Below are 22,415 nucleotides of genomic sequence, written 5' to 3'. Positions count from 1 at the left end.
AGGACTAGAAAGAGGTCAGAGGGAAGGGGCCCTCTGGATGGCGTCTCTGCTTTGACAACTGGCCAGGAACTGATGAGGTAAAGGGAGGTTTTTGGCAGAGGCTTACAGAGCGCTGTACCGAGTGTTTGGGAACAGCTCGTCACTTCTGCTGTGCGTACAGCAAAGGAAAGTCAAACCCTTAGTTGCCTGCCTTGCTGTTTTACATCCCAGGATCTCTGCATGTCTCTGCATGGGCACAGTGTGTGGACTTGAGCCTTGATCCTGGCTCCCCCAGGCTTCTGCAGAGAGCGTAGCCGTCTCCGAGCGGTCTCTGGTTTGTCTCTGCAGAAGCGCCACCGGCAGCAAGAGCAGAGCTCTTTCTGGGAGCTGCAGCAGCGTTTGCTCCACGACCTTTGTTTTCTCTTCCCTACAGTTCATGGCACAGGGGAAAGCCGGCGGCAGCAGCTCCCCACCGTCCACCACCCCCAAGCCTGGCAGTCAGCTGGACACCATGCTGGGAAGTCTGCAGTCTGACCTGAACAAACTGGGGGTAGCCACAGTCGCCAAGGGTGTGTGCGGAGCCTGCAAGAAGCCGATCGCTGGGCAGGTGGGTTGAAGGTGTGCCGTCTCATTGCTGAGCCTTGGCCTGCAGCTGGGAGCAGTGGGGAGGGTTTCTTTCGTGAGGCTGAAGAGACTGGAGATGCTGGAGAAACTGAAGTACTCTATTTATCCACTGGCTAGGTACGCTGTAAGCTCCTCCAGTGACCTCTACTCTGCCCTTGAGGGACTGCCCTCTCCTGAGATGATAGGTAATTCAGTTTTCATGCTACCCCAGTCCAGGGCTCACTTGAGTAGTAGAACTTGCCATTCTTGCTGACCTCCAGCTGGTGTCTTGTCGCGTGATCTGGGGAGAGCGAGATGGAGCCGTCCTTCATAACCGGTCTTCCCAACAGGTAGTTACAGCCATGGGGAAAACCTGGCACCCCGAGCACTTCGTCTGCACCCACTGCCAGGAGGAGATCGGGTCACGGAACTTCTTTGAGCGGGATGGGCAGCCCTACTGCGAGAAGGACTATCACAACCTCTTCTCTCCTCGCTGCTACTACTGCAACGGGCCAATCCTTGATGTGAGTTCCTGGTTAGGGTTAAGAGCGCCGGGGAGGTGCTGCAGCTGTTAGAAGCTCTCTCCATGTGTCCTGGGTGAAAGATGTTTTTGGGGGTTTCTGTTTTGCCTTTGCCCTGGCTCTGGACGGCCAACAACTCGGACCTGGTGCAATTCTTACACTAATGGGGTGGTTCAGTCCCCCCCCCTTTGCTGAAGCTGTAATCCTTTGAAACTCCTCGTGGTTCCATCATTGTGCTGATGACTTCCCAGCTCTTTTCTGCTGGTAGCCTGTAGTAACAGCACCAGTGCTGGTCCTGAGAGCTGGATGGGGCCCTGTGTGAGGGAGGAAGCAGTGTGTAAGGTCGTCTTAGGGATTAAACAATAGAAGAACCCCATGGGGAAGGTCTGAGTGAGCTGGAGACGGGGAAGAATTGACTCAGCTCTATAAAGGACAATCTATTCTGATGTGTGCAGTTGTCAGCATTGACTTAAACGTGTTCTTCCCCACTCCCTGCCCCCTCTGCTCACCTCCAAGCAGAGCTATGATCGATGTGACTTTTCTTTGTGTCTTCTTCTGAACAGAAAGTGGTGACGGCTTTGGACAGGACGTGGCACCCTGAACACTTTTTCTGTGCCCAGTGTGGAGTTTTCTTTGGACCTGAAGGTATTACTGCATAATGGGACGGGAAGACATTCTCCTTCCTGAACTGCAGACAAGTGTGTAAGGCAGAGCTGCTATTAGGGGCTTGTGATGACAGGAAATACTGGAGGTGGAAGTTCCAAGGGAAGTAGCTGTTTGTGGGAGAAGGATCTTAGCGGAAATCTTTTCACTCTCAGGCTCTGGAGAGGATGAGCACGTGTGTGCATGGGACGGGAAGGGCAGCAGAACAAGAAACAGCTGCCTGCTTTGTGCCAGGGGAGAGGGAGGGTGATCCTGCTCACACTGGTTACCCCACAGAGCCAGGCTGCCATAGGTGAAGTCAGGAGCTGATGGTCTTTGCCTCTGTTCTTCTTTGGCAGGATTTCATGAGAAGGATGGCAAGGCCTATTGCCGCAAGGACTACTTCGACATGTTTGCTCCCAAGTGTGGAGGCTGTGCCCGGGCTATCCTGGAAAACTACATTTCTGCCTTAAACACCCTGTGGCATCCTGAGTGCTTTGTCTGCCGGGTAAGAAAAGCAAGGTCCTTTGTGGCTGCTGGACCCCTGTCCTTCACATCCTGCAGGCGTCAGGTCCCTTATCAGGAAGGAGGAATCTGTGGGGTCACAAGAGTCCGTCAGCACCACGAGATAAAAACATCAGCAACCAAACGGCTTCGATGCTCCTCTGCCTGTTTACACGAAACCTTCTTGCTGCATTGCTCTTTCTGTTCCCAGCTGCAGTTAAAGGGCTTCTGCAGCAGTGCACAGATAGACAGGGACATGTTTTGTGACCTTTAAACAATGATGAGCCGAGCTGCTCTTCGAGCACTTGCCTCAGTGATCAGGTTTTGAGGATCTTCCTCTCGTGCTCCATCTGACAACGTAAACTAATGAAACTGACCTTGTTCAGACAAGCATTGCACGTCAGTGGAGTAGTGGCAGGCTCCATACGACAGGCATAATAAACAGGAATACTGCAGATTAAATGCTTGGCACTCTTTCAGAGAGCCTTGCAAATATTATCTCTTGCAGGCCCCAAGAGAAGAGCAAATAGAAGCCAGTGTTTCCTAGAGTGAAACAAAGGCAGAGGCCAGATTAAGCAGCAGAATCGCAAGCTGCTGTTGAGGGCACTGCACTGCCTGCCCACTGCTGCGTGGGGAATGGAGACACAAAATAGCAGCGCTGGCTGCGTGGGGCCGGGCATGGCCAGGCTTTTTGTGCCAGCACTGAGCTTCTTTCATGCAGTTCTGCCTTCCTTCTCCCTGCTGTCACACTGCTTGTTGGGGTGGGGGTAGCTCTGATGTCTTGAGGCACAAGGCAGGATTCTCTTCCCCATTTTGCTAAAGCAGAGAAGACTTTTCAGCTGTCCCGCTGAGGCAGGAGGCTGTTTATAGGACTGTCTGCATTAGATACGCTTTGGACTTGCTGTAGGCAAATGGTGTTTGGTGGTGGTGCTGTGAGTGTTCGGCTACCTGTGGCTCTGCATGTTGTTTGCTGGGCTCTTGTTTGTGTTGGGGTCCAGCTGAGCTTCCTCTGCGGGAAAGAGGTTGGTGTCTGGGCTGGCAACACCAGGACTATGGAGGTCTGGCTTCTCTGGGCCCTTTTGCCGCTGTGTTCAGTGAGTGACATCTGGGTCCTGTGCAAAGCGTGTCTCTAATGCCAGGAGGGACTGCTTTGGAGGATGTTCTTCTTTTCCTCAGCTGGAACCAGCCCCACAGTCAGGACGTTTTGCTGTAAGAAAACCTGGGTGTTGGTCCCCATCTTCTGCTTCCCACTGAGGGGAAGCTGGGCTGAGATTAGGAGTTAAAGGAGAGGAAGGTGCTGCGGTGTTTCCTGTCCCGATGGGAGGAGCATCCCTCCCCCTGCCTGGTAGCTGGTTGTATTTCCTTTGTGCAAGGGAAGCCGGCTGGAAGCTGGTGGCCGTTTCCTCGCTGATGGCTGTCACTGCCCATCTCTCAGCCTTTCCCTGGGAGCTCTTCTCAGCAGGCAGGGCTTTGGTTCAGTGCAGACAGGGCTTTGGTTCAGTGCAGGCAGAGCTTTGGTTCAGTGCAGTGATGAAAGGCAGCAGTTCACACCGCCCTCATCCCCGCTCAATCCGTTCCCTTCTGCTTTCTCCTCCTGCAGGAATGTTTCACTCCATTCATCAACGGCAGCTTCTTCGAGCACGACGGGCAGCCCTACTGTGAGGTCCATTACCACGAGCGCCGCGGCTCGCTGTGCTCTGGCTGCCAGAAGCCCATCACGGGACGCTGCATCACTGCCATGGGCAAGAAATTTCACCCCGAACACTTTGTCTGTGCCTTCTGCCTCAAGCAGCTCAACAAAGGAACCTTCAAAGAACAGAACGACAAGCCCTACTGTCAGAACTGCTTTCTCAAACTCTTCTGTTAAAGGCCTCATAGACGGGAGCTGAGCATCTTTCTGCCGCCCCTTGTGGCGGTTCTGTCTCTTTGAACATTACTGTGATTTAGAAACCTTGCCGGGCAGGTCGGGGCCCTGCGAGGGGCTGCCCAGCCCCGTTACACTGTAAGGAGTCGATACCACTTTATTTCTGTCGTTGTTTGTGAGAGGAAGGAAGGTTTTACTCTCTGGGTTCTTCCTGGTTTGTTGCTCCACGCCTGGGAAGCGGTGGGTGCTGCCAGCAGCGTTGGCTGCGGGGACTCAGCGCCGCGTTACCGGCAGGGGCGGCTGTGAGCGGCCCATGAGTCCATCAGCACATCAGCGCAGCCTGAGCTGCTCCGGGGCTGGGAGGGAAGAAGCGGCGGGGTTTAATAACCCAGGAAGCGAACCGAGTCCTGTCTTTCTCTTTCTCTTTCTCTTTCTCTTTCTCTTTCTCCTTCCTCTCTTTGCTAACGAGAGCTGCCAGCCTTCGGCCTTTCCCCTCCCTGCGCTCCCGTCCCACGTTGTGCTCTAAGAGATGCTACAGCAATAACTTTTGTACTGACCGTCACGCCGGTTTTACAATGGGAACGAACTGTCTCCTGTCTTTGATAAGATTTCTACACCGAGTTTTGAATTCAGTATCTTAATTTGCTTTTAATCCTCTTATACACGAATTGTTTGGAAGCGATTTTTCTATCGGCGCTGCGGGCCGCCCTCAAACCCAACGGGGCGGGCAGGAGGCGGAGCGCCGGGCCGGGCCGTGCCGGGGCTACCCCTCATGCGCCTGCCGGCCCCGGAAGGAGTAACGGGCCCCGCGTTGCCGTCCCGCCGTGTAGCGCCGCGCTGCGCTTTGCTTCCATTTCAATACGTTCTCGCAGTTACGCCAATAAAGTTTGTACCGTTACTCTGTGCCGGTTCCGCTCTGTCCGTCAGCGCCGCCTCCTCCGGCGCCGCGCGATCCTCCGGCCGCCAGGGGGCGCGCCGCAACTTCGGCCGCAGTGCGGCCCGCACGCCGTCGGCGCCTCTTCTGTGAGTGACGGGCGCGTCGCCCAATCGAAACCGCGGCCCGCCCTGATCGGCGGTTGCGGACAACCAATGGGCTGAGCGAGAGCCCTCCCGTGGCTCGCTGCGATTGGGCGAGAGCCGCCGTATGAAAGGCGGCGGTCCCGCCCTCCGGCCCTTCTTTCTCGTAGCCCTCGTGGAGGTGGGTGCGCCGCGCGGCGCCTCCCGGGCGGCAGCGGGACCGGAACCACCGCGGGGGTGTTGGGGGCACCGGGGTGTTGTGGGGGCACGGGGGGAGCGCGGGGTCCGGGCCCGGCAGGGTGGGTGCGTGGCGCGGTGCGTGGCGCGGTGCGGGCTGAACGAGCCTTTCTCGCAGCTCACAGCTCGTCTTTAAACCCGCCGGGCGATCCTTGGAGCACCGCCGCGATGCCCAGGGAAGACAGGGCCACGTGGAAGTCCAACTACTTCATGAAAATCATCGTGAGTCCCGCCGGGAACGACGCGGGGAGCGGGGCCGGGACGGGCCGGGAGGGGGACGGGACGTGCGGGATGGGGCCGAGCGCCGCCAGGCCGTAACGAACGCGTTGGGGCCAGCAGTGAGCGCATGGCGACACCCGGGTCTGACTCTGTGTGTGTGTGTGTGTGTCTGTATCTGTGTGTGTCTGTATCTGTGTGTGTCTGTGTCTGTGTGTGTCTGTATCTGTGTCTGTTTGTGCCGCAGCAATTGCTGGATGATTACCCGAAATGTTTCGTGGTGGGAGCAGACAACGTGGGCTCCAAACAGATGCAGCAGATCCGCATGTCGCTGCGCGGGAAGGCCGTGGTGCTGATGGGGAAGAACACGATGATGCGCAAAGCCATCCGCGGGCACCTGGAGAACAACCCCGCCTTGGAGAAGTGCGTACCGACCCCAGCCCTGCGCTGCAATGAGCAGCAGGGTGTGTGTGAGCATTGGGATGTGTATGTGAGAGGCCGGGCTGAGCGCTTTGCTTTCCTCCAGGCTGCTGCCTCACATCCGTGGCAACGTGGGCTTTGTCTTCACCAAGGAGGATCTGACTGAGATCCGGGACATGCTGCTGGCCAACAAGGTACGGGGTGGGTCCTCGCAGTGCCGGAGCTGGGAGCTGCTGAGTTAGAGATAATACAGAGGTGTCGGGGTTACCTGGTGTGTTGGAGCCCTGCAGAGCTGGGAGCCAGGCTCCTGCAGCTGGGGGTGACTCACTGATGTTCATTTCCACCCCATTTGTGGGTGCCCAGGTGATTCCATCCTGCTGGAGCACCTCAAGATGGGGCTGATGCTCCCCTGGGAGCTGAGAGGTCAGTTCTCCTCTAGCTGATCTTGTTTCTTCTTCCTGTAGGTGCCGGCAGCCGCCCGTGCTGGTGCCATTGCTCCCTGTGATGTGACTGTGCCAGCCCAGAACACCGGTCTCGGACCTGAGAAGACCTCCTTTTTCCAGGCCTTGGGCATCACCACCAAGATCTCCAGAGGGACCATTGAAATTCTGGTCAGGACCAAGGACTGATGGCTCCATTCATAATGCAGTCCCTTAGTAGCAGTTTGGCTGCTTCCTTCTGGGCTGGGTTCAGTTTTATGGTGGAGCGGGAGGTGGGTTTCAGCTCCTCCATCAGATCCCAGCTGTGTGCTTGAGCTCTAATGGAGGAATTCAGGAGCTGCAGGGTCTTAACTACGAGTGTCTTTTCTTTGTGCTCCTCTGGTACTTCAGTTCTGTTTCTCGTCACTAGGGATGCACCTTTGGTTTACTGGAATATCTCAGTGCGTATTCATTCATCTTCCTCTTCTTTTCTCAGAGTGATGTGCAGCTCATTAAGACCGGAGACAAAGTTGGTGCCAGCGAAGCCACCCTGCTGAACATGCTGAACATCTCTCCCTTCTCCTTTGGGCTGGTGATCCAGCAGGTCTTTGACAATGGCAGCATTTACAACCCTGAAGTGCTGGACATCACCGAGGAGAGCCTGCACAAGCGTTTCCTGGAGGTCAGTGCTGCAGCCCCTGTTGGTTACATTCACCTCTTCAGCTGCAGGGAGAAAAGGGAGAGGAGGCTCCATGTCAGGGCTGTGTCACCTCTGGTGCTCTGTGCAGTGCTGCAGAGCCAGGAGCTCTCCTAGGAGGAGCTGTTGGCCAAGGGGCGCCTTCTTTAGGCTTTTTTTGGCTGAAGCAAGGGAGAATATGCGCTGTGTTCCATTGGTGTCCGGGTGCCATCCCTGCACAAACACAGTCGTTTCCCTCGCAGGGTGTCCGTAACGTTGCCAGCGTCTGCCTGCAGATCGGGTACCCGACCATCGCCTCCGTGCCGCACTCCATCATCAACGGCTACAAGCGGGTGCTGGCGGTGGCGGTGGAGACCGACTACAGCTTCCCTCTGGCTGAGAAGGTAACGGCCGCAGCTGGCGGCGCTGTGTGTGCTGGGCGCTGCCGGGGCTGCTGCTCACAGCGGGTCTGAGCGTCCGGACGCGGTTTGCCCAGCTCGGTTCTGTTCTGCAGGTGAAGGCTTTCCTGGCCGACCCCTCCGCCTTCGTGGCGGCCGCTCCGGTGGTCGCTGAAACGGCCGCACCCGCCGCTGCCGCCGCCGCCCCGGCCAAGGAGGCGCCGAAGGAGGAGTCCGAGGAGTCGGATGAGGACATGGGCTTCGGCCTGTTCGACTAGTGGGGCTGCCGGGCCCCGCGGCCGCGAATAAAGCTGTGTCCGCACGCTGTGTCCGTGTCCGGCGCTCCGCTCCGTGCTGCGGGTGGGCCGGGGGGGGCGGCGCTACTGCGGGCGGGGCGGGCCGTGCTGCCGCGTGGCGCCCCCTGCGGGCGGGGCGGGACGGGGCCGCTCGGCGGGGCGTTGTGTCTGTCCCGGCATGCCTTGCGGCGCACGCCGCCCCGGAAGGAGGGAGCGCTTCCGGGGGCGCAGGCGGCGCCATGGCGGCCGACACGCAGGTGGGTGCGGGACGGGCCTGCGGCGGTTATCCGGCGGTGGCGGCGGGATCCGCGCGGCTCCGCATCACCGTCCCTATCACCGTACCTTTGCCCGCCGCGCTCTTCCAGCCCTTCCGTTCGGCCCGGCTCGGTGCTGCGGCACGCGGGGACGTGGCGGTCGGACCGGGCCGGGGGGGGCCGCGCTGGAGCCGCCGCGAGTTGGGGGGGGGAGATGGAGCCGTCCCGATGGAGCCGTGTCCGTCCCGATGGAGCCGTGTCCGTGCCGGCCGTTCTCTGTCCCTGTTGGGGCGCCCTCCGTGTCCCAGCGGGCAGCCCGAAGGCTCCGCGTCCCGCCGCTGCTCCCTGGGCACGTCCCGCGGTGCACACCCGGCTGTACCAGGAGCGGAGACCCGCAGTCCGGCCCGCAGCCGGTGCCGCTCCCGTCCCTCCCCGCGCTGCCGCCGTAGCCCCCGGTGTTGCCGCACGTCCGTCCTGCTCGCACGGTTAACTGGTTTTTCACGTCCGAGCATCTCGCTGCTGATTCAGCAGCACGAGGAAACGTGGCTCGGTCGGTTCCGTGCGCTGAGCTCGCGGGGCGGAGGGCTCCTAAGGGCGATAGATCCTTTACGGCTGCGGTGACCGTCTCAGCGGGCCGAGGCCGGGCCGGGGATGCCCCCCAGACGCCGAGCAGCGCCCCCTCCTCTCTGAGGGCTCTGCTGGCTGCGGCCTCTGGGCGGGACGGAGGCGATGCCCACTCCTCACATCGCTGTGTTTCCCATCCTTCTGAAACGCCTTTTGTGGCAAAGCCGGTAACGTTTTGCCTTGAATGTTCCTCAGTTTGAGAGGTGAATTTACAAGCCTTTCCTGGAGCCCTGCTGTTGTCGTTGAAGTGAGTGCAGAGGATGAGGATGGCAGGCTGTGATCCCGATCCCTGGTCGGGCTGCCCAGGGCCTTTTCTCATGCGTCATTTTAAAGCTTGGAAGTTCATTTCAGCAGCAGCAGGAACACATCTCTGGGAATGTAGGCTGCCTCCCAGTTATTTCTCACCATCCTGCAGGCCTGCATCTCACCTTGCAATCTGTCCGGGGCCCTGCGTGCACAGAGCACAGCAGCCGCAGCAGCACGGACATGTAAAGGCGTCCAGTTCTGTGATGTGTGTCTTAGTTTTGCCTGGGTGCTGTTGATGGCATAAGGGAGGAGTTTTACAGCAAGGCATAAAGGCTTTTAACCTGATGAGTCCAATGTACAAAGCTCCTGGGCTGTGTGTGCTAATCCTGGGTGAGAGTAAAGGCAAGCTGTGCATTCTTGTCCTGGTTCCCTGCAAGTGATTTCACAGCCAATGGCAGAAACCACAGGTTGGTGTTCTGGGAAATGTGGTTAACTCTGTGATGGGTTAGAAGTCCCATTTAAGGGGTTTTTGGCTTTAGGAGGCAGCACTTCCTGGGCTTTTAGCTTTTTGAGTCCTTGCTCTCTCAGGCATTGATTGGTCACTGTCCTTTTAGAAGGGTGAACGAACCTTAAGGGGTGCTAAGATTGGTCAGCAAGCAGAAAGCTGTCCTTCAGTTTAGTAGGAAGTCTTTGGAGCTACCTCTTGAGTGAGCCTTTCCCTGCTTGGTGAGGCCACGGCTGGTTACATTTGGTCGCTAAGAGTTTGTGCAGCTGCTGCTTGTGCTTTCTCTATGTGGACACCTGAGGAGCTCTGACGTCTTTTCCCCATCTGTGTGTGCTTTCAGATTTCTGACACACTGAAGCGGTTTGCGGTGAAGGTAACTACAGCCAGCGTGAAGGAGCGGAGGGAGATCCTCAGTGAGCTGGGAAAATGCATTGCTGGGAAAGGTGAAGCATTGGGGCGCTGTTCTGATCATGGGGGTGGGAGGGAATATTGGAGTCCATTGTTCAGGTTGTGTGTGAGAGTTGGGGGTGGCAGCACCTGGAGTGTGTGCTTTCTTAACTCCAGGTGTGCGTTGTGTGTAACACGGAACTCTGTTACTCACGTGGGCTTTCTCCATTGAGGAGCTGTAGCATCACATGTACAGGTTTTTCATGGGGGCACAGATTGCTTGCTTCTTTCTGACCCTTTTGCTTGGTTTTGTAGTGATTCATGGAGTGTTTATATAGACCCACATAAATATTTCTGTAACAGAGAGTACACATACAGAGCTCTTAGATGACCGTAAGAAAAGCAGCATTCTAAACAATCCTTTTGATTTCTCCCATATGCTGGAGGTGGCTGTGGAATAATGTGTGTCCCAACATTGTCCTTGTTTAAAAAATACACATAAAATGTGTAAAAAGGGGAAATTAAATATGATCCTTGTGAACACCTTCATACGTGATGAAATCACTTCCTGGTTGCAGTTACAAAGTGTGTTAAATAAATGGTGTATTAAAGAGCTCGGTGATCTATAAGGAAACATTGTGAAATTCCATCTGTTACAGATCTGCCCGAGGGTGCAGTGAAAGGCCTTTGCAAACTCTTCTGCCTTACTCTGCACCGATACCGGTGAGTAACTTGATGCACAAAGCTGTGTTATTCAATCTGGTACTGTTAAGGCATTTATCAGCTACGTCGGCATGGAGCATCTGGAAATGTTACTGTGCAGTGCCACGTAGATGCTGGTGACACGGAAAGATGATGTCTAGTAATGATCCTCTCAAGTTAGGTTTGACATTAAAGAGTTTTACGACTCTTGTTTTGTTCCCCACTTTTGATTTTGAAATTAAAACTTGCATCCTGTGGTTCAGTTTGCAAGAATTCTCATCTCCACGTTGTTGTCCTTTTGAAGTGAGACGGAGATGTCCTTTAGACACACTCAGGCAGGGTTATAGAAGAGAAGCTGCTCAGAGCCTGTGTGTTCCTTTGGAGCCGGCCGGAGCGCCTTCATATCACTTCTGTCAGCTGGAGAAGGGAGCGGAGCTTTCTGCCAGAACCTTCTCTGCTTCTTGGAACAGCAAGGATAAAAGAACTGTTGGCTGCAACGTAAAGCAGAGCCCTTTGTGCGCTGCGAGGGTTGTGATGTGTGTCGTGTTGGCAGGATTCCTCATTCTACAGAGCTGTGTTTTTCATTCCCACCAGCGATGCGGCGTCGCGCAGAGCCCTGCAGCTGGCGCTTCAGCAGCTCGCAGAGTCCCAGCCGGATGCAACAGCAAAAAACCTCCTGCAGTCACTTCAGTCTTCAGGGATCAGTGGCAAGGCTGGAGCTCCCAGGTGCGCGGTGCTTTGTGTGGAAGCGCTTCTGAATTGCTGGTGCTTTCAGAATGATGGTTAAAAAACGATTTAAACCCAATTTAAGGACTGACTTAGTAGTGACTGTGCAAATGTTGTTATTTTACCTCTTTCACATCTCCTGTGAAAGCAGAAGGATTTTCTTAGTGTTACTGCTGGCGGATTTGGTCCAAGTTACAGTTTTAGATCTGTTGAAGTCTGGAGAAATAAGGATAAACTACGAATGCACCTTCTCCATCCACCTGTTCCTTCTGGCTGGGCAGCTTTTAAATAGATACTTGGTCTGGGTTTAAAGGTCTGCAGGGTTACAGTGTTTACCCTTCAGGTGTTGGGGTGTTGGCATCGCACATCAGAATATTTGCTACCTTATCTCACTTAGAGAGGGATCAAAATGGGGTGGGATCATCGGGGAGCTGAGAAGTGGCTTCTGCCACCTAAAGTGGAGGAAGGAGAAGAGAATTGGCATAAATGAGAGCTGAGCGGTGTGCTGGGAAGGAATGCAAGCTGAGAAATGATTTGGCATCTATGGCTGTGAAGTGAAATGAGCAGCAGATGAGAAATCTTGAGTTACTTTTTGGGCAATCTCAGTTGGCAAAGTATTTATCTCATGTCTGTAACACTTCTGGAACGATCAGAAGATCTTTCCATTCCCAGCAGATGAGATTTGGCCTCTTTTGTGCTGATCAGAAGTTCTGAGTGTTAAATGTGAACTGAAGCACAGCAAGCAAACCCCATCAGAGCTTATGAGCACCAGTTATTTCTTCTAAGGAATAAGAATTTAGCTGTATTGTTTTCTGCTATAAAATGTTTTGCTGATGACGTGATGCTTTGTCTTGGCGTAGATGCACTGGCTCTGGATCAGGAGGTGTAATGTACGTACCAGCAGCTGTAGATTTACCACTGTCTTCTGTTTCCACAACAGTAAGAGCAGTGGATCCGCAGCCCTGCTGGCTCTCTCCTGGACATGCCTGCTGGTGCACACAGTCTTTCCAACACCTGACAAGAGACAGGGAGAAACATGGAAAAAACTGGTAGGTTCATTTTTGGTTTGTAGAAATACCCTTTGGAGAACAAGGACCTAAATACGTATTGTGTCTTCAATTTGATGAAACACTGCAAGTAGTTCTGAACGTGCCTAACAACGTCATGTTAAAACCTGGGTTTATAGGATGATTTTCTTTGCTTTCTGGTGGATTTTCATCTCTCCTGTTCTTCTGGAGCAGGCAGGAGATGGGACAGTCTTGCACATGCTCTGCACACAGAGGTGTGTACCTGTGTTTCTAGGCAAGGCTGTGCTAGTGGTGCTTCCAAGGTGCTGTCTGAAACATGCTGTCAACTCTGTGTGGCTCCCTGTGTTGCCTGTGATACTCAGTCATACAGTGTTAGGTTGCCTTTTGCTTTCTGCCTTCTTAATCTGATAATCTGCTGCTGGGACCACCCTCATAGCATCTTGGAATGTGGTTGGCATACGCTCTAAGAAGATGTAAATTGATATAATTGTTGTTTCAAAGTCAGGGCTTCTAGAACTGTTACGCACAGTTTGCAGAGTGGTACGTGTAGGTTGGAAACTGGCAGCTTCTGATTCCTCCTGTTTGAAGAATTGAAACAGCCTAAGGACTTCTTTGTAAGGAGATGGAGTTGATCACTGGCATCTGACGTTTCTGGTTTGACATGAGCTCTCTGAGAAGCCGGCCCATGAGGGTGTTCTTGGCTGTTTATCTTGGCAGGTGGAAGTTCAGTGTTTACTTCTTTTGGAAGTCTTGGGAGGCTCTCATAAGCAGGCAGTGGTTGGAGCAGTGAAGAAACTGAACAGACTTTGGAAAGAGGTGATGTGTGCTTCATCTAACTTTATTCAGTAGCAGTTCTGGCTTCTGTTGTATTAATGTGCTTTTTTTTTCGTTCCTCATCAGAACCAAGATCTGGTGGATCAGTACCTGTCTGTCATTCTTGGTCTTGAACCAAACCAGAGCTATGCTGCAATGCTGGGACTTGTGGTGCAGTTTTGCACAGCTCAGAAAGAAACTGATATTATTAAACGCCACAAGGTAAATCTGCCATATTCCTGTTTTTTTTTGTGTGTGTGTTTTGGTTTGTTTTCTTTTTTTTAACCTTTTCTTGGGAGTGGGTAATCAATAGCATTGCTTTTTGTCACGGAGAAGCAGAGTTTCATTATCTGTTTTAATTAGAGTCGTCAGGAATGCACATCTGGTTAAAACAGTGGAATGGATTAAGGAAGGAGGTACTAGATATGTGAGTCTGTGCTTTTACACAGATTGCCAACACTGCAGCCTTCTCCCTGGTTGTAGGAATTGAAGGCTGCAGCTGGTTCTCAGTGGGTTTTGGATGTTGGGCTGGTGTGAACAGCAGAGAGCACTGATCTCTGCTCAGCTCTCTTTTGTGAGGATGAAAACGAAGCTGCTCGGTGGATGGGGCTGTCTTCCACAGCAAAGTAAAGTGTTGAGCCTGGCCAGTGGTGTGCAGAGAGCTGTGTAGGTTGTGTTGTGGCTGTCATTGGTATTTTTGCTTGTTCAGAGTGCTCTTCTGGATTTCTACGTGAAGACCATCCTAATGAGCAAGACAAAGCCTCAGAAGCATGTGCTGGTGAGACATACTCTTACAAGGCTGTTTATGCTTTTGTTCTATGTGCAGTGTCTGCTGCTGTGCTCAGCACTTTGTTCCCTTTGCAGGACAGCTGCTCTCCACTTCTTCGATATATCTCTCATGCTGAATTCAAAGACTTACTTTTGCCAACTCTGCAGAAATCCTTGCTACGGAGCCCTGAGAATGTAATTGAAAGTGAGTGTCATCACTGCACATTGCTCTGCCAGAGCGCATGACCAGTTGTTCCTCAGAGTACTGGAGTTGTGAGGGCTGTGCATCCCTCTGGACTATATTTGGGGGCCTGTGAGCATAGACAGGAGGATTGTCTGGTGTCTAAGGTCTGGATGTGGAGAAATGACATTTGTGGTGTTATTCCAAGTGTCTGGGAATGTGTTAGCTACTATTTGTGCTGAGGATAGAATTTCACAGCTGAGTGCTAAGAATAATCCTGAATGAATCTGTTGATCAAGCATCAGTTTCGGTGTTTCTCATCCCTACTGGCCCTTTCTGCTCTTGATGTGTACTGTGTAGGAAGATGTATTAAAAAGGTAAAATCTCTCACTTAACAAAATATAATGTGACTTTATTTCTTCTGTCTTCAGCGATCTCTTGTTTGCTCTTGTCTGTTAACCTGGATCTTAGCCAGTATGCTCTGGACATTGTGAAAGGACTGGCTGGTAAGTGCTTAATTCTGGAGGGAATGATGAATTCAGAATAAGGCTTTCTTCATCTTTTTGACTGTAGCTGTAGCAACTGCATTACTGGTAACAAGATTGATTTATTTGGGTGGGAGGACAATACTGTAACTTGGTAATATAACTTAATAATTTGTGTCTGTGTATATCATTAAGAGACGATATGTCCTTGTCTCATTGATTTTATGCAGTTTGTAATAAGGAGCTCTTAGTTTGTGCATCATGTTTTAGGTCATCTGAAATCCAACAGTGTGCAGCTCATGGATGAAGCAGTTGTTGCACTAAAGAATTTGGCTCGGCAGTGTAGTGATCCTTCGGCTGTGGAATCGCTGGCCAGACACCTTTTTGCCATCTTAGGGGGTGAGTAAATCCCAGATCAAGCAGTAGAAGTGAACAAAGCTTTGTTGCCTTCGGGGAGTTTTGTGTATTTTATTTTCTGTTGGTTTTGCTTGTCTGTGTGGTAAGGGTTGCTTAGCCAGGATTAGGGATAACATCATTTGTATTTCAGAGAAGATACCTGATGTAGCACGTGGCCATTGTCTGTAAGTCAGCCGTCACCTCTTTGTTTCTTGTTGACAGGCTCAGAGGGGAAGCTGACAGTTGTTGCACAGAAGATGAGCGTCCTTTCAGGTGAGGATCCTAAAAGAAAGCAGCTTCACAGGTGGAGAAAATCCACCAGGTGTCTGAATGAGGAATTCTGAGCTTTTAGGAATCCCTGCATGGTTATTCTGAATTGGCCGTAGTTAATGTCATAGGGGGTACTGAATACTGCAGGCAAATTCTTGACTTGCTCTTTGAAGGCAATCGTTGACTCATGAGCTAAAATGTTTTCTGCAATGAAGGTATCCTGGGTAAAAATGAAGACAAGGTCCTGCGGTGTTGGTTGGTGGTGAATTTGGCTTCCAGATGTAGCAGTGAGGGAGAGATGTTTGTGCCAAAACTGGAATGTGATTGAGATTTTGCAGCAACTGCTGGTAGTTTGTGCATTAATGAGACAAGTCTTTCCTTCAGGGATTGGCAGCCTTAGTCACCATGTGGTTTCTGGATCATCTAGCCAAGCTCTGGCGGGAACTGTGACTGAGCTTTTCATCCCCTTCCTGCAACAAGAAGGTGAAATCTTCTGCTTTTTTTTGGGTTTGCTAAGCTGCTTTTATCTCAGGCAGGCATTTTGTGTGGCCTGTTGTGCTATAAAATCCATTGCGCTGTTTTATTGAGTAGCCCTGTGAAGACAACGCTGTGTCTGCTAGAAGCATGTGCATTCATTTCCTCCCTCACCCCAGCGTTGTAGCCTGCTTTCTGTTTTCTGTGTTTATGTGTTTTATGCATTTTCTGTACTGATGTGGGCGCTGTGTTACTTCCTAGTCCATGAAGGCACATTAGTTCATGCAGTCTCTGTCCTGGCTCTGTGGTGTGTTCGCTTCACCACCGAAGTCCCTAAGAAGATGGTGGAATGGCTAAAGAAAGCATTTGGCCTTAAAACCTCGACTTCAGCTGTGAGGCATGCCTACCTGCAGTGCATGCTGGCCTCTTTCAAAGGTAAGGCTGCAGTTGTTAATAATTCTCTTGACTGTGTGGCTTAAGAGAAAAGTAACCAACTTTTGTACTTCTTAAATATAAGTAGATGGCTGTGTGGGATAAGAAAGATTTTGTGAACTCTCATAAGCTTACGGCTAAAATGTAACCTGCAAATACTCCAATGTACAAAACGACAGCATCTTTTTTCTCCTGACACTGAAAGAAAGAAGAGTTGCTCCTGGAAATATCAGGAACAACCAGCTGAGTTCCCTGGGAAGGGAGGGTTGCAGATCAGTGAGATTCCTCGGCTTGTGACCATTTGAGACGTAACAGATGGTTGTAGCTTGCCAGGAATTTACTTTTGTCCTCTTAGAGAAATGTAGCCTTTAAAGTCAAACTTCCCGTAATTTGAACTACTTCCTTTAATGTCACTGAATTGTGTCGGGATGAGATCATTTTATCTGTGACAAAAGGGCTCAAGTTGTTCTCACCTTCACGGTTGAAGTCTAATTATAGTAGCGATGGGCAGAAACTCTGGGAGATTCAGGGTCTTCCCTGGAGGTGTGTGGTTTGCTTCTTGAGTCTTGCAACAGAAGAACCATTAGTATCTTTGATGTAACACATGAAGGACCATGTTTTGCAGTTTGTCTTGTTCTGCCTCCTCAGGTGACACGTTGTTACAGGCAATGGACTTGCTACCCATGCTAATCCAGACAGTAGAAAAAGCAGCGTCTCAGAGTACTCAGATTCCCATGGTAACAGAAGGGGTTGCTGCAGCTTTGTTGATCTGCAGGATGTCTGTAATTGAGGGACAAACTGGTAAGCTGGCAAAGCACGTAGCAGAATCCAATATGAACAGTTTCTGAGGAACAACTTTTTTTTCTTGGCTGTGTGCATGAGATGCTGTTCCTTAACTGGTGTGTTGCTTCTGTGTCAGAATCACTGCCCTCTGCTAAACCAGGGGAGGGTGTATTCTGATCTCTCTTGGTGATGTCAGTGATGAATTTCTGTGGCCTTGCAAATTGCAGCATCCATTCGCTTGGGGCAGCATTTCTCTTTCTGACAGAGAATTCACCCCAACCTTACATGCTCGGACACAACTGCAATCAAAGTGTTACTTGCTTGTCATTTGTGTAGTATTTTTTACTAACTATTTTTGGAAAACAGCAGGACGGGATCTGAGCCTATTACAAGAACTATCTGAATTCATACCTCTGCCAGGATATAAAATCCAGATGTGTTCTATCAAATGACAGACAGCAACTTCCTCCTTTCCTTCTTTTTTGAGAAAAGCTTGTCCTATGAAGGGTTAAGGGGAGACAGATTTTACGTTTCATAAGTGTGCTGTAGAGAAATACCTGTTTTTTCAGCAGATTTTTTTTTTGGACGTGTTTGTAGTTCCAAATGAGAAATGAGAAGCTTTAAACTGAAGACAAGGGAAGCTAGGAATAGCTTCAGTAATGTCAGGAGAAAAAAAATCAACTATTTGATGTACCCTGGTAAGCTCTTACTTGTTTTGGTGAGTCCTTAATAGGCATCTGTTCTTTCCTAGCAGAGTCGAAGCTGAGTGGCTTCTGGCAGCTGATCCTAGATGAGAAAAAACAGATTTTTACCTCTGAGAAGTTCTTGCAGTCTGCTTCAGAGGAAGGTAAATGTCAGTTATTATGTATCCAGCTACTGTTTAATTCTGTGACTTGCTACTTAAGAGAGCTACTGTTGTAGTTAGATCCGTTCTCTAAGCCTTGGAAACTTTTGTGTTGCTTCTTGACCATGTTAGTTCCAAAAATTAATGCTGGTATTCTGAGAGTAAGCATTGTCATGGTTTGTTATTGGTTAATAGTGAGCAAAAATATCCAGCTAATGTGTTGAATGTCCCCGAGCTACTTCATACCTTGAATGTCAAAAGTCACCTGTATCTTACTTAGTATGAGATATAACCTATCCCATGTTTCAGGGCTTTCTGTTCCTTCTCTTATTATATAATTGAATACTGATATACAGACCAAAGGAGTTAATAAAAGTGGAAGCTATTATTAAATAATATATGAGATAAAATACTACAATTCACATAGCATTATTCACTTTTATATGAATTCATTATACATCTTATTGTCACTGAAGGTGTTTCAGTAGTGCTTAGGAATTAACAGTACTGATGCAGTGAATGGGATCATTATTATTTGGTTTGCTCTGTTTACTTACACTAAAAGGGCATCTCATACCGGTCAGTGAAATTCTGCTGGGATGAAGCCAACTGCATTTCTGTGAGCTCACAACTCTGTTTCCAGTCTTGTCAGATCTGACCTTCACTGAGAAAGGCATGTGTGGAGGCTCATTTTGGACAGTTGTTTGAATGTGTCCTGCTTGCTATTTGTTCATTCTCAGGTTAAAACAACAAAAAAAATCTGCATCCCTATGAAATCACATGCTGCTCTAAATGTCTGTTTGCTCCCCAGCAATGTGCACCGTGCTGCAGCTGACAGAGCGCCTCCTCTTGGACCATGCACAGCGGCTCCCCGAGAGTAAAATCCAGTATGTAGAATGCACTTACTGCTACTGATCTGTGTCTGATTGCTGAAAGTTAATGCAGGTGGTGGGAGGGGGCGGGCCTGGGACTTTGCACGGAATGCTGAGTGCTTTGTGATTTTGTGTCCTGTTGCTTAACCTGTTTGTTGCTCCATTTTCAGGCAGTATCACCGTGCCCTTGTTGCAGTACTGCTGAGTCGGACCTGGCATGTTCGAAAACAGGCCCATCAAACAGTTAGGAAGCTTTTGTCCTCTCTGGGAGGGTACAAACTGGCTTACGGGCTCTTAGAGGAGCTAAAAGTGGTTCTCAGCTCTCATAAGGTGAGTAGTCAAGAAGCCCGGTCCTTTCATAGCTGCTTGTATGCTGCTGCTGATCAGATCCTTACCCTAGGTTTGCTGTTATAATTGAAATACAGTGTGTTAGGAAAATAGATTAAGTTACATTAATTAGGTACTACATAGTAGACATAGTAAACATTCTTGTGTTAGTGCTACAGCCTGACTAAAGTATTTTTGAAGGATACTGAGTACAAGTAGACAGCAGAATTTGAACATATTCTTGCCAACTGTTACACCTTTTCCAAAGCCCTCTTTGCTAAAAGTGATAGTTTTATTTTACTCCAGTGTGCCAAATCTAGGAGTAGACAGTCTCTGTTCTTATTCTTTCCATCACTGTCAGCACTCTGCTTTGGTTCCATTGTTATCCTTTCTTTTCTTTGAAAGCTTCAAGATTGCATTTTCAGAAGGAGCTGAATGTTGGTGTTATGTATGGTATGACTCTAGGAAATTGTGCTCAGGAAGGCTTGCTGTGATTATTAGTGATGAGCTGTCCCCTAGGTTATGCCTCAGGAGGTCCTGGTGATGGAGTCAGGTGAGCTGACAGAGCAAGGAAAGACTTATATTCCTCCCCGTGTCCTTCATGAGGCACTGTGTGTCATCTCAAGTGTAGCTGGGCTGGATGTGGATTCCTTTGAGACAGAAAAGCTGGCTCTGGAGATGCTGCTGGTGAGCCATCATCCATCTCTAGGTAAGTGAAGGGATAGGATCACACTCATGGATGATGTACCTTGTTTTTAATTTTACATTTGTGTTTAATAGTATTTGCAGTCTGCTTTGTATTTATTATGTCTGCTTTTTCTTCATGGTAGTGGCAATACAGCCAGGTCTTTGGCCAGCCCTCCTTGTCAAGATGAAGATAAATCCCAAAGACTTTATTACCAAACACCTGAATGACATATTACCCAGACTCACTGCCTACTCTCCAGACAACCAGGTAATAAACTTCTGCTTTGCCTCTGTCAGAATGAGGATGTGTTTCTGAGCAAAATAATTCTTTAGCAGAGTTAAGTACCAACCGGCCTGTAAGGTCTGCCTATATGCTGGGGAAGAGGCACTTCCAAAGTGAATGTCTCCAGTGTGAAAACAGCTGGGCTTTATGGGGGAAGAATGTGTACCAGTAGCTAAATAGACTTCTGGATAAATCTCTGATACCTCCTGAATGAGGTATTAAGACTTGAAGGATGTTGCTCTCAAAGAATTGCCTGCTTCAGCTGAGCATACTTCTAAAGCGGTGCCAAAGAATACTGATTATACGATTCTTATCTCTTTGTTTTCTTGATAGTCATCTCTGAATGCAGTGGGATCTCTCTCTCTGCTCTCACCTGGTAGAGTGCTCCCACAGCTCATCAGCATCATCTCAGCATCAATGCAGAATCCAGCTCTGTGCCAGGTTACTCGAGAGGAATTTGCCATCATGAAGACACCGGAGGGAGAACTGTATGATAAGTCTATAATACAGAGGTAAGACTTTTATAATTTCTCTGCGAACATGGAGCTGGATTCTTTCTGGCATCTGGCTGGTGGGCAAATGGATTTGTCGGATGCTCTGTTTCTGGACAGGAGTTGTCGTATTTCTGTGCCTGAATCTTAATCCAGAACAGTCCCAATTCATCTCTGAACTTCTTTTCTCAGCGCTCAACAGGACAGCATGAAAAAGGCTAACATGAAGAGGGAGAATAAAGCGTACTCCTTCAAGGAGCAAATCATTGAGCTGGAGCTGAAGGAGGTAAGTTGGTATAAACCAGAAAGCCGTTAGCGATGATTGTGACACCAGGTATTTCATCTGTTTTGTTGCATGGCTTATGGCATGTGTTTACACTGTTGGTAAAGATTCTTCAAATTTGTCTTCTAACTGTATTTGTATCAATTTCTTCTGTATTCTGGTGATATGAGTGTGCTTGCTTGTTGGTAATACCTGTTTTTATCTCTTCTTTAATGTGTTTTGTATGACTGTCTCAGTAAGGGTTGTTAAATAGATGCTTTGGTCTTGTTGACAGCCAGCGGTTGTGCTCAGTCTGGCCAGAGCAGTGTGTCAGTTGTGGGAAGGGTTTGATGAAAAGAAGGGAGCATACCGAGCTGATTGGAGTATTCCTTTTTCAAAGATTGACTTCTTTGTCCTGGGGAGATCGATGTGTCCATCTGCTATAGGAAAAAGTAGGCAGCTCCTTGATGATAGAAAGTCGTTTTTTGCCAATTGAAAGCTGGAAAAAATAATGTTATGCTGCTAATAGAACACTAAAGTATCGCTAACCTCCTGATTTCCATTTTGTGTCTTCAGAGTGATTTGCGTGGAAAAATATTCTCATAATGCTTTAAAAGTAAATTGTGAAAAATAATGTGTCCAACTTGTTCCTCTTCCTAAATGAGGGTGTAGTGTTAAGAGTTCCCAGTTAATAATGTCCATGATGTGCTCTTTGCAGGAGATAAAGAAGAAGAAGGGGATAAAGGATGAGGTACAACTGACTAGTAAGCAGAAAGAGCTGATGCATGCACAGCTGGAAAAGGAATCTCAGATAAGAAAACGACTCAAAGAGGTAAGTGTTGATGATATTCTTTTTGCCAGCTCTGCAGCTACCAGAGTAATTTATGGTAGTCATCCATATTGTTTCTCTTACAGCTTGACAATGAACTGGAAACAGCCTTGGGACTATTGGACACTGTCATCAAGAGAAAACCTCCTGGTCTAACGCAGTACATCCCTAGTCTCGTTGGTTCCTTTTTGCCACTTTTCAGATCACCTTTGGCTGCTCCAAGAATTAAGGATCCTTTTCTTTCCTTAGCTTCCTGTGTCATGCCTGCTCGACTTAAAACCTTTGGTTAGTATTTGCAGCTGCTGTTTAAGGGCAGGGTACATTATTTTCATGGCATGGAGCTCAAAATCCTTACTATGCCATGATGTGGATCATTACTGTGTATACCCAGAGGGTAAAAAAAAAAGGGAGGTGACTGCAACATCCCATTGATCCCACATTGATACCAAGGTGTCTCCTATTATCCCTGGGGCTGTGCTTCCTTCTCAGCACCTCTTCTGTAGCCTGGGCTGTTTCCCAGAGCTTTGTTAGAGTTCTTCAGTCTGTGTTCCTCAGGCATTTTTTTCTCAAGAAATGTTTGGTTTTAGCTCTCTCATGGATGTTTTTATTCTTTCACACCAGGTACTTTGGTGAGCCACGTGACCTTGCGCCTGATGAAACCAGAATGTGAGTTAGATGAATCGTGGTGTCAAGAAGAGCTTCCTACTGCTCTCAACAGAGTAGTTAGCTTGCTGCATGCCCACACCATTCCTAGTCGAACTGGCAAAGGAGAGACAGGTAAAAAGTACTGTAGGTCTTATTTCTCCACAATATCTCAGTGAGCTGTTTAAGTTTTGGTGGTTATATATTTCCTAGGTGAGAGTCCCATTTATTTTCTTTTTAAATTGGATTAAGTCTATTCAGAGACATGAAAAACTGTACCTTCCTCTTTCTGTGGTGTTGGTAGTAGAAATG

At 49.6% G+C, this 22,415-nt stretch overlaps 3 protein-coding genes across 5 annotated transcripts in view; all 3 read left to right on the top strand.

Annotated features, from left to right (window-relative positions):
• The window catches only part of PXN (paxillin), a 38,016-nt gene extending 33,279 nt beyond the window's left edge, over positions 1 to 4,737 (top strand). The window contains exons 7-11 of the mRNA XM_072351384.1: positions 413 to 586; positions 933 to 1,106; positions 1,667 to 1,748; positions 2,105 to 2,253; positions 3,850 to 4,737. Coding sequence (XP_072207485.1) covers positions 413 to 586; positions 933 to 1,106; positions 1,667 to 1,748; positions 2,105 to 2,253; positions 3,850 to 4,116 — 846 coding nt within the window. The 3' untranslated portion in view covers positions 4,117 to 4,737. The remainder of the gene's footprint in view (positions 1 to 412; positions 587 to 932; positions 1,107 to 1,666; positions 1,749 to 2,104; positions 2,254 to 3,849) is intronic.
• Positions 4,738 to 5,274: 537 nt separating this feature from the next.
• On the top strand, positions 5,275 to 7,823 carry RPLP0 (ribosomal protein lateral stalk subunit P0). Its single transcript, XM_072351077.1, has 8 exons — positions 5,275 to 5,311; positions 5,486 to 5,589; positions 5,831 to 6,006; positions 6,110 to 6,197; positions 6,468 to 6,614; positions 6,919 to 7,104; positions 7,362 to 7,502; positions 7,613 to 7,823. Exons 2-8 carry the CDS (start codon positions 5,536 to 5,538, stop codon positions 7,772 to 7,774), a joined length of 954 nt encoding a protein of 317 aa, XP_072207178.1. The 5' UTR covers positions 5,275 to 5,311; positions 5,486 to 5,535; the 3' UTR covers positions 7,775 to 7,823.
• A 113-nt stretch (positions 7,824 to 7,936) lies between these two features.
• GCN1 (GCN1 activator of EIF2AK4) overlaps positions 7,937 to 22,415 on the top strand; it is a 39,774-nt gene continuing 25,295 nt past the window's right edge. For 2 of the 3 annotated variants that reach the window (XM_072351022.1, XM_072351020.1), the window contains exons 1-25: positions 7,937 to 8,049; positions 9,762 to 9,864; positions 10,468 to 10,531; positions 11,105 to 11,236; positions 12,177 to 12,285; positions 12,982 to 13,080; positions 13,165 to 13,299; positions 13,787 to 13,855; positions 13,942 to 14,050; positions 14,458 to 14,532; positions 14,782 to 14,910; positions 15,130 to 15,180; positions 15,562 to 15,660; positions 15,913 to 16,086; positions 16,732 to 16,884; positions 17,618 to 17,713; positions 18,522 to 18,597; positions 18,753 to 18,912; positions 19,429 to 19,618; positions 19,740 to 19,864; positions 20,213 to 20,391; positions 20,563 to 20,656; positions 21,351 to 21,464; positions 21,548 to 21,746; positions 22,083 to 22,238. In XM_072351022.1, coding sequence (XP_072207123.1) covers positions 8,032 to 8,049; positions 9,762 to 9,864; positions 10,468 to 10,531; positions 11,105 to 11,236; positions 12,177 to 12,285; positions 12,982 to 13,080; positions 13,165 to 13,299; positions 13,787 to 13,855; positions 13,942 to 14,050; positions 14,458 to 14,532; positions 14,782 to 14,910; positions 15,130 to 15,180; positions 15,562 to 15,660; positions 15,913 to 16,086; positions 16,732 to 16,884; positions 17,618 to 17,713; positions 18,522 to 18,597; positions 18,753 to 18,912; positions 19,429 to 19,618; positions 19,740 to 19,864; positions 20,213 to 20,391; positions 20,563 to 20,656; positions 21,351 to 21,464; positions 21,548 to 21,746; positions 22,083 to 22,238 — 2,908 coding nt within the window. In that variant the 5' untranslated portion in view covers positions 7,937 to 8,031. The remainder of the gene's footprint in view (positions 8,050 to 9,761; positions 9,865 to 10,467; positions 10,532 to 11,104; positions 11,237 to 12,176; positions 12,286 to 12,981; positions 13,081 to 13,164; positions 13,300 to 13,786; positions 13,856 to 13,941; positions 14,051 to 14,457; positions 14,533 to 14,781; positions 14,911 to 15,129; positions 15,181 to 15,561; positions 15,661 to 15,912; positions 16,087 to 16,731; positions 16,885 to 17,617; positions 17,714 to 18,521; positions 18,598 to 18,752; positions 18,913 to 19,428; positions 19,619 to 19,739; positions 19,865 to 20,212; positions 20,392 to 20,562; positions 20,657 to 21,350; positions 21,465 to 21,547; positions 21,747 to 22,082; positions 22,239 to 22,415) is intronic. The other variant, XM_072351021.1, reaches the window with a different exon arrangement.

The sequence above is a fragment of the Excalfactoria chinensis genome, chromosome 16, assembly GCF_039878825.1.
Source record: "Excalfactoria chinensis isolate bCotChi1 chromosome 16, bCotChi1.hap2, whole genome shotgun sequence".
NCBI classification, from domain to species: domain Eukaryota; kingdom Metazoa; phylum Chordata; class Aves; order Galliformes; family Phasianidae; genus Excalfactoria; species Excalfactoria chinensis.
Note: the sequence above shows the minus strand (reverse complement) of the source record. Positions and strands in the feature narration are given on the sequence as shown.

Coding starts and splice junctions, on each gene's coding strand:
- RPLP0 (XM_072351077.1), top strand. CDS start 5,536: ATGCCCAGGGAAGACAGGGCCACGTGGAAGTCCAACTACTTCATGAAA. Junction 5,590..5,830: donor ACTACTTCATGAAAATCATC/GTGAGTCCCGCC, acceptor TTTGTGCCGCAG/CAATTGCTGGATGATTACCC. Junction 7,105..7,361: donor TGCACAAGCGTTTCCTGGAG/GTCAGTGCTGCA, acceptor TTTCCCTCGCAG/GGTGTCCGTAACGTTGCCAG.